Source organism: Nilaparvata lugens, chromosome 2, assembly GCF_014356525.2.
Source record: "Nilaparvata lugens isolate BPH chromosome 2, ASM1435652v1, whole genome shotgun sequence".
Taxonomy (NCBI): Eukaryota; Metazoa; Arthropoda; class Insecta; order Hemiptera; family Delphacidae; genus Nilaparvata; species Nilaparvata lugens.
The window spans coordinates 92,660,928-92,679,427 of record NC_052505.1 but is presented as its reverse complement, the minus strand read 5'-3'; the positions used below and the strand labels follow the sequence as shown (position 1 = coordinate 92,679,427).

Genomic DNA, 18,500 nt, shown 5'->3' with positions numbered 1-18,500 from the left:
AACTCACACACGCACTCGCACTTCATGATCAGAAATAGAACGTAGCAACGATCATGTAGAACATAGAGTACCCACCATCTACTGCTGTTGTGTGGCGCTGCAGTCGCCCAAAACAACGATCAAAGAAAGAGTGGGAAAATTTGAATAGAATTGAAACTGATGGCTATTTCATAAATACAAAAATATAATACGAGTAATATTGCTAATACTGTACGTGCTTTTATCAAAAGAACTTTATTAAAAATTGAATCCTTGTTTAATACATCCCTTCCAAAAATTTACGAGATTATCAGTTCTCTCTCCCCTTTATTATTTTTTATAAATTAATTTTAATTACCGTACTTGATGCTTTACATTTTGATGATGGATCTTCTTATTCACACACTAGCTTTAATATGGGTAATGAAAGACAAATATGAGTGATTTACTAATCTCCAGTGGCGTAACATACACCCCTACTGCCCGGATCATAAATGTAGGCTAATATAGGTTTTCTGAAAAAATAAAATTAGGTACCCGGTCTAGGGGGCCCGGGTTAGGGCCCGAAATGATAATTATATATTGCATACTTTAAAAAGAAAAATTAAATAATCATGGAAGTAACTTTTGATAAAAAAGCAGAAGTTTTATTGTGGAAAATGACAGGTTTCATTCATTGTGGACGTCAATGACTTCCTCCAGCGATCCCACTTCACAAGGCACGGTCTGCATCTCAATCGTCGCGGAAAGCTGATACTAGCCACATTAGGCCACACTAATCACATTAGGGGAGGGACTGCTATTTTTGTAGCTAATGACATTGAAACTAGAGCCCTGGATATAAGTGATTTCACCTCAGAATTTATATTTGAGGCTTCGGCTGTAATAGTAGACAAATTTAAAATTATTGTAGTCTGCATGTATCACTCTCCGGATATAACCCATATGAATTCTTGAGTGCTCTTGAGAATCTCCTTAGCCACTTATCTAAATGGGAAAATTACACTGTAATAGCGGGGGGTGATCTCAATGCTGATTTCGATGTTTTGACCTCAAAGAAAACAGTCTTAGAGTTCCTCAATTGACTTAGAGAATTCAACTGTTATTGTTTGAACTCACAGCCTACCAGAGGTGATAGCTGTCTCGATAATGTTTTTGTTAATTGTCATACTGATCGTGCAGAGAGTAGGGTAGTAAAGGACTTTCCGTTCACAGACCATGATGGTTTAGTTGTAAGATTAGTAAAACCTAAGATATCTAATATAACTCTGATAAGTGAGCCGAATGATCTGACTAGAAGTAGTTTTAAACATGTTTTCCCAGAGAGAAGCTTTCCACGACTTATTGAAAAGCTGAGATTTACTGATTGGAGTATGTTATCACATCATCACTTTCGTGATGCAATGGCAATGTTCAGTTTCTTTTTTATGATCTTGACCTTAAAAGAGAGATTGTCAAACCTGATATATCAGTAAAAGATTGTATTAATAAAGTTAATGTTAGGCTAAATAGGTGTTTCGAGTGGAGACCTGTCACAATAATTGATGTTTTAAAGGCAGCAAAACAGTTAAATAACTCTTACAGCTATGATTATTATAACATGTCGAACAATTTTTTGAAAAAAATAATACCTCACATTGTGCAACCACTGACCGCATGCATAAACAGAATATTGCAAGAGGGGAAATTCCCTGAGGAACTTAAAATATCAAAGGTGTGCCCTATTTTCAAAAAGGGGTCTAAAGATAAACCAGAGAGCTATCGTCCTGTGTCATTGGTGCCTGTTCTTTCTAAACTTATTGAAATAATAATATGTGAGCAAGTTGTTGTATTTTTGGAGGAAAATAACTTATTATCAGGAGTTCAGTTCGGCTTTAGAAAAGGCAAAGCAACTGTTGATGCAGTTGAGGGTTTGGTCCGTGACATTTTGCAGGCATTTGAAAATAGGTCTTATGCACAGGTTACATTCTGTGACTTAAGCAAAGCATTTGACTACGTCGACCATGGTGACTTGATAGAGAAACTTCATTATTACGGTTTTCGGGGAGTTTCTCTAACACTATTTGAGTCTTACCTGAAGAATAGAAAGCAGACCGTCTGCGTCAATGGAGAGTGGTCTGATGTAATTTTCCTGAAGTATGGCATACCTCAAGGATCCGTCCTGGGTCCTCTATTATTCCTTATAAGTATCAATGATTTGCCTCACAATGTTTTGAGCAGAGCAGTATTATATGCGGATGATACTACCTTTTTGAATGTCTCTAATGATATAGCTAAGCTCTCAAATGTTGTTAATAACTCACTTGATGAAGCAGGAGCCTGGTTCAGAGCAAATGGATATCTTTTAAATGCTAATAAGACTGAAAATGTCATATTTAGTCTGAGACCATATGATAATGAATATACTCAGCAGGATATTGTAAATAATGTTAAATTTTTAGGGGTACACATTGATCATCAACTGACCTGGGGAAAACACATTGATTATTTAAAAGCTAGGCTTTCAAGAGTCATCTATCTCATTGGACGTCTGAAGCAATGTGTGACTCCACATAGTGTGAGAATGGCTTACTTTGCGTTTTTTCAGTCCCTTATTAAATACTGTCTTCTTGTATGGGGCAATTCTCCGAGGGTTGCAGAGATATTGAGGTTGCAAAAGAAAGTTGTTAGAATTATCAATGCTTCAGGTCCCTTGGATCACTGTAAGCCTATATTTATAAAATTAAATATTAAGACTGTCATCAATCTTTACATCTTTGAACTTGCTGCTTACTCTTTAAAGAAATTACCAGAAACAACTCTTAATGAACATGTCCACTCACACAGCACACGTAATAGGGGTAAAATGAATTTCCAATATTGCAGATTAAGTAAATCTCTTAATAGTCACTGTATAATGTACAAAAAGGTTTACAATAGTTTGTTGGGGTCCATTAACAAATATGATAATATGACTTTTCTCAATAAATTGGATATTTGGCTGAGTGAAAATCCTTTCTATGACATTGAGGAATTCTTTGAGCATCCACATATAATTATTTAGTGTTAAGTATTAGAAGTGCTGAAGTGTTGTTTCAATCAATTCTGTTATTCAATTCCAAATTTTATTGTCTGTCCTGGTGTTATTTTTATAATTTATTTATTTTTAATGTTTAAATTCTATATATATTATGTTTTTATTCACCTCGGCTTTAGACTAAGGACTATGCTCCGTTTTCATGACTTTGTCAATACATGTATAATTGTGAACGACAATAAAAACATTTGATTTGATTTGTGTAAGAAGAAATATGCAATAGAACAATGTTATCAGTCTTGTTATAAATTAATACCATATCAAGAGAATACAAATAGAAAATAATGAATACGGTAAGGCAAGAAAGAAAAACAATCATTGTTCAAATCTACTAGTAATAATAATTATAGTTCCATTGACAGAGCTTCAATAATTGTGTGCTGGTAGTGAGCTTATTGAAAAATTAGGAATGTTGTTTACAAATCATTAAAATTTATGTACATCCGGTGAGACAATCCAGACTGAGACTATTCAAACCACTTATTTATAGATAAGATTTACTTCTTTTCTCTCTGATTCAAACAAAGATTGTCAGAATGGTTCTAGAGTAGATCGTTATCGTTATTTACTATCTTTAAGTAAGCATTGGAGGGAAGAAATTATTTTCCCATTGAATTCCTGACCATATATATACCCTATAACATAAATGTAATTCACTCATGAAAGATGTACGTTCACATTCTTAATAGTTTAATACTTGGGATTAAGGGAGAAGGGGCTGGAGAAAGGTGGTACGATTTTAGAAGAGGGGCCCGGATTTTTTTTTGCGGGTGGGCCCGGTTTGGAAACGTTACCGTACGCCACTGCTAATCTCCTATATTTTGTAAAATTTTATAAATGTGTACAACAATGAACAAAGAATTACCGGTAGTCTCTAATGAGAGATATAATTTTGTTCTCATCATAGAATATCTATTCTGTGACACTGCAGTGGCAGGATGCATTCTTTCACCAGTTATGATAATGCAATGGATGATAAACCATTGATTAATGATACGGTATCGCTCTAAACCTAAATTGAGATCTTGAGGTTGTATATCTACTGAAGTAGGCCTAATATGCATTTATATAGGTTGAGCAATAATGATTTATTCCTCAGTTTATGCGTTAGCAGTTATTCACTTTATGCGTGTATTCAATATAAAACTAATAACGCGACGATTAATTGCGATCGGGCTGTGAGGCTGCTGCAGCTGGGATAGAATTCTTTGGTGTGTGCTATGGCTTTTAAGAGAGCGGTTTTACAGCTGGGTCTATAGCTTTTCTATTTTGCAGAGCTCAACAATGTATTGAAAGGGTTTTCTCTGGCTGCTTTCATTGCATTTCATTTGCTTGTTTCATTGCTTTTTACTTTCCTTGCCCTATTACCATAGGTACGGTAAGGAAAGTATTGCTTTCCGAAAAAAAATTAAGGTACCCCAATTTCTAAACGTTCCAAGGTCCCCTGAGTCCAAAAATGGTTTTTGGGTATTGGTCTGTATGTGTGTGTGTGTGTGTGTGTGTGTGTGTGTATGAGTGTATGTGTGTCTGTGTACACGATATCTCATCTCCCAATCAACGGAATGACTTGAAATTTGGAACTTAAGGTCCTCACACTATAAGGATCCGACACGAACAATTTCGATCAAATGCAGTTCAAGATGGCGGCTAAAATGTCAAAAACAGGGTTTTTCGCAATTTTCTCGAAAACAGCTCCAACGATTTTGATCAAATTTATACCTAAAATAGTCATTGATAAGCTATATCAACTGCCACAAGTCTCATATCTGTAAAAATTTCAGGAGCTCCGCCCCAGCTATGCTAAGTTTGATTTTAGATTCCCAATTATCAGGCTTCAGATACAATATAAACAAAAAAAAATCAAGTGGAAAAGATTCAGCATGAAAATCTCTACAATTAATGTTTAGTACCTATAATTTTCACCTAAAATTGAAAATAAGCTTTAAATTCGAGAAAATGAGATTATTCAATTGCAAACTGTTGATTCTATTGAATCATTCACTATGAAGAGATAGCAGACTTCGTGTGTCTGCAGCGCTATTGTCCTGTCACCAGCTGTCTCAGATCTTAGAAAAGTAGATTTGATATGCGCGGGAGCACTAGCGTCAGTTGATCAATTTTCATAACGGCAAGGAAAATTGTGTGAGTGCACCACACCAGATTTTTTGGTATTTTTTTCTTATTTTGTTATCATTTGTATTAGTTGGCTGTGTTTGGTTATAGTGTTATTGTCTTATTGCTATAGTTATTATTCTATTGTTGTGCTTGCTGCTATTGAATTACTGTGTTTCCTTTTGCTATTGCTAAAAATATTTTGTTTGCAATTGCTTCAAGTTGTTGAATTTGCACTGATAGTTTCTAATGCATATTCCATTCATATTAGTGTTATTAGTTGTTATACTTCTGAATGATTGCTAAGTTACTTATTTGACTTTATGTTATGTATCTCATATTTATATTTGTCTTGTTATTTTTGTTTATCTTGTTACTATTGTATTATTTTTAAATTGGTGTATACCGTTGGAAATGTAATAAATAAATAAATAAAACGCACATCTTGAGACACCAATGTACAGGCTTTGAGAATACTTCTGCCCCTTACACCTCTACTAGCAACCGATCACGATCGCTTTTGTGGTGGGCGTGAGGAACAGTTCACTTCTTGCCTCCAAATCCAAAAACGCTGGTTTACAAGTTGAAATAGCATTTTTCATCACTTTTGTTACCAAAACTAGACTTGACCTGTTGGACAAGCGTCGACTTGAGAACTCACGCAATAAGCATCTACCATATAAAGTTCAACAATTTTTTCTATTACGGTATAGTTTTTGTTCATCAAGTTAATTGATTATTCGGTTTGAACTTGCAGTTCGTCATGGATAGTGAATTAGATGAGTATTAATTGATTAGTAGAACATCAGATAAAATCAAAACAGTGGAGGTAAATACAATTGTTATTTATTTACATTATTTGTATATTTGTCAAATAATAATACACTTTTATCAATTCTTTTCTGCTCAAAAAAATCACAAAATCATGATGAAAATATGGTTACATCAATACTGTACACTTTATGAAGAAAATATTACAATTAAGGTAGCCAATACGAAATCGCACATATTTCCTAATACTTTGCAAAAGAAACTGATAATAAAAAGTATAATGATACTACTACCATACGAGGATATTTCTATTACATCAATACTCATAATAGGCGGAATAGAATCGGCGTTTTCCATGAATTCGGTCACTGTATTTCACAAAAACATTCACATAAGGTCCATACAAAAATTGAAAAATAGAACAATATTTGAGACGTACTTTATACAGAGTGTTTCTGAAATAGACCGACAAACTTTGTGAGGTGTTCCCTGACATTAAAATAACGAAAAAATTTCTTTGGGTCCTGAAATGCTTTGTTACCGAGATAATGATGACGGAGAATTTCGCAATTTTTTATTTTATGCGGGGACTTGAGTGATCAATACTTATGTAAAATTAGCTGAGAAATTCAATCAATCTAGCTAGAAGTTTTTAACTTTGATGATTTTTGTGATACTGGACTAAATAAGCTTAAAAACTCACTTTTCCAACTCCTAAGTGATATAATTAGGATACCTTATTGTTAGAATGGTATTTCGAATTATGAAATATTGTAGAAAATTAAAATTAGGAGGGAAGTGTTTTCAACTTTTTCATCTAAAACGCACAAGATCCTCACTAATCAGGTTTGCTGTTTTGTCTCTTTTGAATCCTAATTTGTGAAGTTTGGGTGCGTTTTTGACGAAAAATTAACACTTTTTCTCCAGATTTAAATTCTATTCAAAGTTGAGAAATTGAGTTTTTCAGCATATTTGCCCATTATCTCAATATCCATTAAATTTACAAACTTCTCCACTGAATTCCACAATCAATTTTACATGAATTGTTCAATCCCCTCATAAGGCCGCCACAATATTATTAAATAGAAAATTTAGAGAAAAATGTAAGATCTTCCGCTATCACCGGTTTGAAAATGATTTCAAAAAATTAAAACTGATACATTCTTGATAGATACTATAATTTATCGAAATATATATTCTAGTCCTTCAACTGAGCAAAATTCAAGATGGACAGTTTGGTATATATCTCATATTGCATGAAAAGCTTTGAAAATAGTTTCAAATGAAAAACTGATACATACGTAATGAATACCATAATGTATTCAGTTATTATAGTCAGTATGAAAATATTTCAAGTGAAACAATATTCAGGATAGCAAATCCTTACCGTACAATACGGTACCACTCATGACAAAAGATGCTTTGAAAATAAATGATTCAAATGAAACGAAAAGATGCAATTCCATAAGGGACATTCAGTCATGTTAAATTTTCATAACCTAAAAAGTCTATAACTATCAAATAAAAATCGAATCAATCTCTAAGTTTTCTTCTCAATTTTCATACTTTTCTTGCATATACGTTTCTTTTTGGTTGTTTTCATACATTCTACATTGACTGACAATTGTTTCTAACTCATTTCCCCATTTGTAGGTGACTGTACCTTCAAGAGTCAAGTTGAATCCAAACGTCAAACAAGTTCATCATCTACAAAACTTATTGGTAAAGTGGATTCAAGTTGACAGAGTACATTCATTTTATACAAAACTTTCAAGTAAACTTGACTAATGTAAACGCCCCGCGGCTGCTATTATTTACTATAGATTACGATATTGTCAATATCGATATACATAATAGATTATACAGTAATATACTGTAGTCGTTGAACGGCTAGAATCATAGTGTCGGCGCTAAGGAATAGCACCTTTACGTAAATGATAATATTAACATTGTTTTAAGGTGTTAAATATTTTGTGTTACAACACTTGAAGAAGGGTCAACATTGGTATAGTGATTCAAAATTCCGTTCTTGCAAAATACATTCATTTTAAACAAAACTTGAATTCAAGTAAACTTGACTAATGTAAACGACCCTTAAGGCCGGTTACAGAGCTCAACCGACTGTCAGTGCGTATGTACCATCCTGACCATACGCATTCATACATCAGTTTTACACATTCAGAGCTCTCCTGACGAACAAACTGATCTGACTCACAAAATGAACGCGTTTACAAATTGTTTAATTGCAGCTTATTATCCTAGTAACTTGAACGGAGGAGCAAAAGAAGTAGATATCAAGTTCACCCGATGGCGAACTTGATGATGAAGAGCATTTCAAAGGGAATTTATTACCATTATATACATCATTGTTTGGGGATGAAGATACATTTTTTAATTACCTCAGAATGTCCATCAGAAATTTTGATGAGTTATTTCGAGCTTGTATCACCATTGAGCTACGGATCAAATAAATGTAGATAATAATAATATATGATTTTCCAATAAAAAATTTAGAACTGATTGAAGAAATGAATAGAAAAACTCTGAATTCAAATATGACACTATTAATTGAATTCATTCATTATGCTATTCAATTCAATATCAGCTGATTGTAGGGTAGAGGTGTCAGCACATTGCGATCGGGCTACTGATCAGTACAGCTCTGAAAGCTTCTATTTGCTTCAATAGCGCATCAGTCGACCGATGGAACGGATGCGCACGAGCTCGACCGATGGTCTTCGTACGCAGTGTAGAACGCATGGTCCTGACCGTGCGCATGCGTGCCGTCAGTCCTGCTCTGTACGGAAAAAGACAAGCGCGACTGACGTACGCACTGACGGTCGGTCGAGCTCTGTAACCGGCCTAAGGAATTGCACCTTTGGTACGTGATAATATAAATATTCTGTCAACATAGTCTGTAGGAAAATACGGTACTTTTATAGAAAATAAAAGTAGGCTTTGCGACTAGAACACTTCCATATCGTCGTCGGCATTCAGTTCAAGAAAATCGTCGTCATAGGTGACCAGAGAGTTGACAGTGGTGGTGACTTGGGCCTCGGTCTGGTCGCAGTCGGTGGCCGGGGAGGGAGGGGGGTTGGTGACAGCGTTCTCCCCCTCTCCTTCGACTCCATCCCCTCTCTCCGTCGAGCTCTCTCCGTTGCGCAGCTCTAGTTCTGCCCTTGTCAGCAGAGATGGTGGCAGGAGACCATCTTCAACACAAAAACAACATTGAATTGAATTGAATAGCTGCCTTTATTTGAACCCTAGGAGGGTGAAGATAGAGCGCAGCCGGTCCTCTCTTACACTAACCATTTAGTGTATAAATAATTGCATAATTTTAGTGTATAAATTGAAATAGACATAACATACATAATATTTGGACAATTTAAGACAAAATTAGGAAATTGAAGAAGTTTTCGGCAATAACCTGTTTTTTTCTTCCACGACTACTGTATTACTCTATGTCAATCAATCAATCAATCAATCAATCATTTATTTCTTTCCAGAACATACATGAAAATGTACATGAAAAAGTCAAAAACTAAAAACTAACTTAAAGCTAAAGAGAAATTAGTGAGTGTATAAAATTCATTTTTTTACAGTAAACTCGTTTATACTGTAGCATGCTAAATCCATCAAATATGCTCTCAGCAATTTCTTAAATTTTGATCTATCAGGTTCATGTCTTATGCAACCTGGGAGACAACCAATAAATTTTATTCCCATGTACGTTGGACTTTGTTTATATTTTTCCTTATTGTGTTTCTTTATTGTAAAATTATTTTTATTTCTTGTGTTGTAATTATGTATATCTACTTGCCGTGGGAATCTAGATTCGTTGGTTTTTATATATAATATTGTCCTATAAATGTACAGGCTGTACACCGTCATAAACTTTAACTTACTGAAGAATGGCTTGCATGATTGCTCTCTATCAAGATTTAGAATTATTCTTATTGCTTCTTTTTGTAATAGGAGTATTTTATTTAAGTTTGAGATGCTTGTTCCTCCATATATTTCAATTCCATATGAAATGTGGGAGTGGATCATTGCAAAGTACACTGCTTTTAACGTTTCTAAGTTGGAAATTTTTGCTAGTCGTCTCAGCGCGAAAATTCCTGAGCTTAATTTTTTACATATTTTTTGAATGTGAACGGACCAACTAAGTGTGTTTTCAAGATATAGACCTAAAAATTTTATTTCTTCCGTATTATTTACGAAATTAAGTTGTTTTACCTCTGAATTTCTACAAGTAAAATGGAGGAACTTTGTTTTGTTATCATTAAGTAGCAGATGTCTATGATTTAGGTACTTTTTAGTTAATGATATAGAATTGTTACATTTAATTTCTGTTGTGTTCCAGTCCTTATCAGCAATGCACAGACTTATATCGTCAGCGTATAAGCATAATTTACTATTTTCAACTAAATCGCACATATATTTAGGCAACCCCCCTAAGTAGCACAGAAACAAAAATGGACCTAACACCGATCCTTGTGGTACAGAATAGTTATTACATTTTAAGTTTGATCCAATATTGTACTGATTTTCATTGCTTGTATACTTTATATTTACATACTGTTGCCGTCCTTCTAGATATGACTTGATCCAGCTAAGCTCTTTACCTCTAATTCCGTAATTTTGAAGTTTATTTAATAATAATTTATGATTCACACTGTCAAATGCTTTGGTTAAATCTAGGAATGCTCCTACAGTATTTAATCCCTCATCTAAGTTTTCTAAAATGTTTTCTATGAACTCTATCAAAGCAGTAATGGTTGACCTGTTTTTTCTATAGCCATGTTGTTCTTTGTCAAGTATACCATTAGTTTCAAAATAATCAATTAACTGAACTAGTACACACTTTTCAAATATTTTAGATAGGGCAGGTTGGATGGCCAAAGGTCTGTAGTTGAGAGGATCAGATGGATCTCCTTTCTTATATGCTGGAATTACTTTTGATATTTTTAATTCGTTTGGGTACACTCCAGTTATAATTGAGGCATTGATTACGTGCAAAAGAGGTTTGATGAGTGATGACTTAGCATCCTTGATTATTTTTATTGGTATGTCATCATAGCCGGCTGACCACTTTGGTTTTATCGAATCTATTATTTTACTTAAGTCCTTCTCTTCAATTGTATTACATCTAAATGATAATTTTGTAACTTTTTCATTTTTCTCATCTGTTACGTCACTTTTGGTTAGATAAGGGATGACATGAGTGTCAACCATCCCTACAAAATCATTGTTTAGCATGTTTGAAATTTTATACGGATCATCTATGTCTATACCATTCTCTTTAAGTACAATATTTTTAATAACTTTCTTGTCCTTTTTGTTTGTTGTTTCATTGTTAACTATTTGCCATATTGTTCTGTTTATATTTGTTGATTTTTTTATTTTTGAGTCAATATAATTCTTTTTTTTGTAGAGGATAATTCTTTTTAGATGCTTTTTATGTGCTTTTATAGTTTTCTTTAAGTTTATATTACTTTGGTCTTTCCTGTATCGCTGATGCATTTCAATTAGCCTTTTATGTTCGTCGACAATCTCATTATCAATCCACTTATTACTACATTGTTTCGCTCTTACTATTCTACCAAACGGAAAGTGAAGATCAAAATAATATTTGAGCACGTTGTGAAAATATGAAAACTTGTTTTCTACAGGACACTGATAAAGTTCAGTCCAATCCAATTTATCTAGATCATTTATAAAGCGCTGAATTTGGGACTTCCCAAACTTCCTACCCATTGTATTAGTCTTTAAACCTTCACACTTATTATTTGTGTTTAAAATATGGAAAATTTGTCCATCGTGGTCTGATAGAGCTGTTATCAAACATTCCACTTTAATAGAGGTTTTGTTGAGACTGGTAATGAAATTGTCGATTGCTGATTTACAAGTTGCAGTTATTCTAGTAGGTATTTCTATAGTATGTCTAAATCCATTCATATTATTACATTTATAAAATCTGATTTCTTTCTACCCTCCCTCAAAACATCCACATTGAAATCTCCTCCGATTACAACATTCTGGTTAATTTTGCTAATTTCTACTAAAAATCTATTCAATTTATCAAGAAACACTTCTATATTCTCTGAAGGAGTTCTATACAATCCAGCTACAATGTATTTTTTCTTACCTATTTTTATTTCTATCATACATGTTTCAAAGATTTTATCATCATTAATAACAGTTATTGCCTTTACCATAATGTTTTTGCATTCAACTAGCTCTTCAGATACTAATATTAAAACGCCTCCCCCCTTAAACGACTTTCTTACATACCAACTCATACAGGAATATCCTGGTATTTTGATTCTTTGAATTTCATTTTCTTCTAATTTATGTTCAGTTACTATTACGATATCCGGTTTTAATTCCTGCAATGTGATTATTAGGGAGTCTATTCTTGACTCCAAGTGCTGGATGTTTTGATGGAAGATTATTACATTATTTATAAACTTACTTTTTGCATTAATAGTTTCATTTTCCCTACTTCTATATTTATGTTTTTTAGTTTCCACCGTTTCTACGGGAGGGTTCCTCCATTCACTGTCAATCTTAAAAAACTATTATCATTGAGAGGTATTTCCTGGACAGTTTCCGTGTTTCCTGGCTTATTTGTAAGAGTCTCATTAATAATTTCACTTGCAGAATTTCCTCTTGCCATTCGTGTTAATGACTGGATGACTTTTAGACTGTACGGAGATTTAAGTTCCGGAGAGCCATACTCCAGGAAGGGGCTGGAAATGTTGAGCTCCTGGCAACCTGAAGCCAGAGAATCGCCGCATGTTAGTCTCCCGTCACCAATGCCGCCGAGATTCTCTAGAAGATGCGACACCCGACCCATTATTGGAGTCGAAGTTGAAGACGTATCTTGTTGGTGCATGCACTCTCCTCTCTCGCTCCCGACACCAACAGAGGCGGTCTCCTCCCCACAGCCAGTAGTGTCCAGTGCTGAATCTGAGATCGCAGTTCCTGCAGTCGATGAAAGCACAAATGCAGTCTGTTTCCTCATTTTTGACTCACTTGCATTTAAGTAGGGCTTCAAAACAGATTGATTGTGAATACAGGATTCATTCGTTTTAATTATTTCGAAGATGTTTTTAGCTGTAGCTCTTTTCCCATTTTTGTTTAAATGCAATCCATGCCTTGTGTGACAATATCTCTCCAACAGATGCAAGTCAAGGATGTTGACATGACTATTGTGCGCTGCAAACTTCCTGATTATAAAATTGTATTCCTGGATAATTTCATTCTCCAAGCCATCCTCTCTCAAATCAAACCTTTGTGGAATCGTTGCAAGTATCAAATTGGTATGATTCAATGCCGCTATTTGTTTTTCCAGGTTAGTTGCGAATTTCATGAACACTTTTCGGTCTCGACAATAAGTGCTCGGATTTATATTGTTTGTACCTCCTATCACAATAATATAATCATCTACAGTATAAGTGTCAATGTCATTTTTATTTAGAACTGAGGACATGACTACTTCAAAAGGCGCACCTGACTGTACATGGTTGAAAATATTATACTTTCTCTTAAGTCCATCATTAAAATTTTCCAAATATGAAAACAGGTCGCGTCCTTGGCTGTCACATGTCACTGTTAGCTTTGGCCGTTCAGCAATAAAATTTTCATATTTCTTAGTATTGTTAACACAAATTTGTTTTGTGAGGAGTTCATCAATCTGGTCTTTGAGATTTGCTATAATATCCTTCAATTCATAATTTTCTTGCATTATAGAATTTATTCTGTCATAATTTTTCATTATCTCAAGTTCCATTTCTTGAATCTCCCTGTGAAGGGTATTATTATTTTCATTCAAAATCTTGATTGTTTGTTCTCGAATAGTAATGATATCCAAGCTATCACAATCTGGCTTGCATTTCTTGGTGGTCAATCCGTAATAAGATTCGGTTTGCGTACTTATACTTTGAGAATGTGCATTCTGATCGAATTTAAATTCTACATCATCTGGAACTATAGAGATACCGATATCTTTAATGTCCTTGATTTCCTCAATGAGTGCATCTCGATGACAAAGCAACTCATCTATGCGTGCTATCAGTTCATCCTTTTCCTTGAGAATTAAGTCGTCTGTCTGACACTCTGCATCATTCAACTCACCCCTCCGTCGACTATTCAACACAGAGTCGAGTGACAATCTCTGCGTCACTGAGGCATTAGCTACTTTGTCCAATCTTTCTATCAATCTTTTCTGTGGTTGAAGGCTATTTGTCAAGTTAGGTGGAGCAGAGGGTACTGGATGTTTGGAATGTTTCACCTTGCTCACTTTTACTTTTTCAAGCATTGCGTCAGTTGTAAGTGTACCTGAGCAGCCCTTACTATTACATCTCCACACTAAGTCTCCGTTGGTAAGAGAATGGCTTTTCCTATAGCATTGATCTCTATAATACACTCCCAATCCGTTTCTAGTGTTCTTATATGTAAATATTGTCATGGTTCAAGATTTTGAATAATTGGCGCCAATATCTCGGTTCCTCGCCCAGCCACTCTATCAGTTCTCGGAGCTATAATCACCCGTTTTAGTTGGCTAAATAAACTATACAAGAGGAAAGCAGGAGAATAGAAGGAAAGAGAGAAAGCGCCTAGAGAGCAAGCAAGGCGGGAACATTATCGGAAGCTCCTGATAAGAACGGACACTAGGAAAAGGAGAACAGAATAGAAGGAAGAAGAACAACAATCCAAAACTGTCGGAGAAGAAAGATAGCAGAAATATGTCAGCTATCTTCAAGTAAATTGAACTTCGCACCGAGCGATAAAAACCGATCCTCACTGAAGTACAGTGAAGAAAATGTTCTTTTCTTCTCAAATATAAGTCACATTGAAACAAATATTATAAGTTCTCCGCTGCAACTACTTACTATTTAGATCCACCACCACGTAAAGGAGGTTTGATGCAACAGAATGACACAACTTTTACCCCACAAATCACTGAAAAACTGTTTCAAAAACAAAATATTAACGGAGCGTTACAAAGCATGACTAGCCACGGCAGACGGCTCTGCCTACTTCCTATGTTTACTCTATCCAATAAATAAACCCTTATTGGCAAGAAGAGTTAGGACGGTTTTATTCATCTAATTCTAATTCATCTAGTTCCCCCTTTCCTCTACCCGCAATAGCTTCTCTTAACGTTAATATTATTTGCTGTGTTAATATTATTTTCAAGGCCAATAGTTGTTTATTGTTTTATTTTCCAATGTATCGATATTATATCTTGTGACAAAAGTCGGTCATATTATAAAGTTATTATGTACAATTCTCTTAGGTAATATCACGGCCCTCCTAACGTGTGCTGTAACTCCATCGTTTCCCAGCAAGTTTCTCCAAACATGATTATTAGTTCATCAGCTTACCAATACAGTATTATACTTTCGTAGTACCGGGGTAATTCAAAAGGAATTTCAAACTTTGAAATTTCATATAAATCTTATTTAACAAGGTACAGAGCTGGTTTTGGTGTTGTTTTAAAGGAAAACACTCCAAGTTTTGACTTGCGTAGTCCGCTAGTGACTGGTCGCGCCGCACAAGCTCTAGCGGCAGTTACGTATACGTCAAAGATGGCTGCCTTCACTGGACTCGAGCGTGCTAGCTGTGTGTTTTGGTTTGAAGAATCAAAGTCTGCGACAACAGTTCAGCATAATTTTCGTACCAAGTACACTAATCCTCCTAGTAGGCCTACAATTTATGAGTGGCATAAATATGTTTTGTAGAAACAGGGGTGTTCAGTAGAACATACAAAATCCACAGGTCGGCCAAGCACATCTGACGAATTCGTTGAGCAAGTGAGACAAAGTTTTGTTAAGAGCCCTACGAAATCGACCCGGCGTGCATCTCGAGAGCTTCAAGTCCCACAATCGACAGTTTGGTGTCATAAAAGATATGGTGTACGTTCTTCCTTTGACAGCCTCTCTACCTGAACTTAGAGCAAGGATTTGCGCTGCTGTTGAGCAAGTTACACCTAAAATGCTATTGCGAGTCTGGGAAGAAATCGACTATCGATGGATATAGTCTGCAGGATAACCAACGGAAGTCACATAGAACATCTTTAGTTTAAGGTAAAAAAACTTGAAGTGTTTTCCTTTAAAACAACACCAGAAACAGCTCTGTACCTTGTTTAATAAGATTTATATGAAATTTAAAAGTTTAAAAGTCCTTTTTTAATCCGGTATACATTAGCATAGAGAAACAATAGCATAAGTAGATATCCCATGGCATAGGGCATTTATGTCGCAACTTTTACTGTTATCTCAAGCCAATAGCCCACGTAGTTCTTTCCCGTGAAGCTTTATGACGCTGGTAGTCTCTCATATTGTGCCGTTCATACACTCTTACCCGGTCAAAACAGTAAGAATCAACAATAATCGACAGTAATCGGCTTGGGATAACAGTAAAAGTTGCGACATAAACGCCCTATACCATGGGATATCTACTTACGCTATTGTTTTTCTATGACATTAGTCACATTACCAACGAGAGTATCATTAACAACGTTGATATCGTGATATCGCTGATAAGTTATCGCTCAGGTAAGTTGAGATTTGTCCGCCTGCTACTTCTGAATAGTATAGAATAGAAAAATCTTCATTCATCAGACATGTAAATGAATAGCGTCAGTCTGAAATTACTCTTGGACGGATATATACTTGAGGAGCCGACTCCGTTAAATATAATTTATGAATTTGAAAATCCCTTCCCGATGGTTCGGAGCCTACCTCAAGTTCCACTCATTTCTAATTAATGTGAGGAAACACTTCATCAACAACGTGGAACGTGGAAGCAATTCAGATGCTTCGTAACGTGAATGGAATAAGAAGTATTCAACACCGAAAGCCGCACGAATTAGTTTAGTGCTCAAGTGGTCACATGGAAGTACAAAAGCAGAGAATCCTGTTATGAGAAAAATAACATTTCGTTTAATCTTTGACCAATATAGAAGGCTGAACCAATGAGTATTACCTTCACAAGAATATTCTTATCAATTGGAGTCAAAATATAATAGCTTATTAGTCTCTGAATATGGTTTTCAGCTGTGAATAACAAATAGTGAGTAGGTTTTTGATTTTGTATTCAAATTTTTTAAATAAGTGCAATATTATAAGTTTTTAATTTATTGTGATACATTCTGTAATTTATTTAGAGTATAAAATCAACCTTCAAAATTTTAAATCATCATTCTTGGACCGAAAATCAAGTGACGAAGCAGTGTGTGATTACATAACCTTATCTTTTGGACAACATTAACATTTTATCAAAATTTTTGGAGAGAAATAGTACAGGCTCAGCCTAGTTTTTCCTCCAATTTCATAATTGTATTATGATTATAGTATTTTATACAATAAATGAATAAATGAATAGGTGCTATAAGAAACATGAAAAAATCTGTAATCAGTATCCTTCTAATAGCCCACATATAAGATTAGAGCTCATGTGAGCATCATCCTCAGTGAAAAAGTAAAGAATAATGATCTCAATTGAACTGAATTATCTTACTCTGGCGAAAGATTAGCATCTTAATACTGTATCAGGGCCAAGCCAGATGAGGTTTTTTTGCACTGGCGGCCGAGTCGGCAGGGTAGGAAGCTCTCCGATTGGCTGATTATCAGCTGATTGTGTTGGCGTTCAGGAATCTGCTGATAATCAGCCAATCGGAGATCTTCCTTCCCTGCCGATTCGTCCGCCGACAGTGCAAAACTAAAACGCTTAATGTGGCTTGGCCCTTAAACTCATACCCTTATACTCATACCAATATATTCAATATCAATTGGATTGTGTTAGATTTTTCATAGATAAAATACGTGATAGAATGTTAAAAATGCTTGACAAAGTGCCGGTTGCACAAAAGCCGGTTACATTTTAACCGTGATTAATTCCACGAGAAACCAATCAGAGAAGCCGTCTTATCAATTAATCACGGTTAAAATTTAACCGGCTTTTGTGTAACCGGGCCTAAATCTATCAGTTGTCGTTTCATCTCACCTTCGATTAGAGTCTGTTTCAGCTGCTGTGTTCTTCTGTTGTGCCAATTCTTTGTTCTGCGTTTCTTCATTTGTTGGTCACAGAGTTTGTCATCGACGAAAATTTCTTTGACTTTTTCGGCAGGAATGTCCTTGTCCCGCTTCAGTAGAGCGAGATAAACACCACCTGGAGTCCTCCGACGAGAACCATTCTGCAATTCACGAACAGAAAATACATTAATTTCCGGTACTAGAGATGAGCTAATTCAATTTGATCTCTCATATGATATATTATAAATTAATAAGATATTCTATTTAGTATCAGTTATCTTTATTAATTCATACAATAAGTACATCATCAAAATGATAGGGAGAGGAAAAATCTGGTGTGTCGCACTCACACAACTTTCCTTGCCGTTATGAAAATTGATCACGTGACGCAAGTGTTCCCGCGCATCTCAAGTCTACTATTCAAAGATTTGAGCCAGCTGGTGACAGGGCAATAACTACTCTGGAGACACACAAGGTCTGCTATCATAGTTAATCATTTAATAGAATCAACAGTTGCC

The 18,500-nt window shown here is 35.1% G+C and overlaps 1 protein-coding gene across 2 annotated transcripts in view; it reads right to left on the bottom strand.

The window, feature by feature from the left end:
* Positions 1-5,997: 5,997 nt before the first annotated feature.
* LOC111048329 (phosphorylated adapter RNA export protein) overlaps positions 5,998-18,500 on the bottom strand; it is a 32,527-nt gene continuing 20,024 nt past the window's right edge. Inside the window, exons 5-6 of one of the 2 annotated variants that reach the window (XM_022334204.2) lie at positions 17,954-18,143; positions 5,998-9,147 (exon numbers count right to left, since the gene is read on the bottom strand). In XM_022334204.2, the coding sequence (XP_022189896.2) occupies positions 8,903-9,147; positions 17,954-18,143 (435 nt within the window). In that variant the 3' untranslated portion in view covers positions 5,998-8,902. The remainder of the gene's footprint in view (positions 9,148-17,953; positions 18,144-18,500) is intronic. The other variant, XM_022334205.2, reaches the window with a different exon arrangement.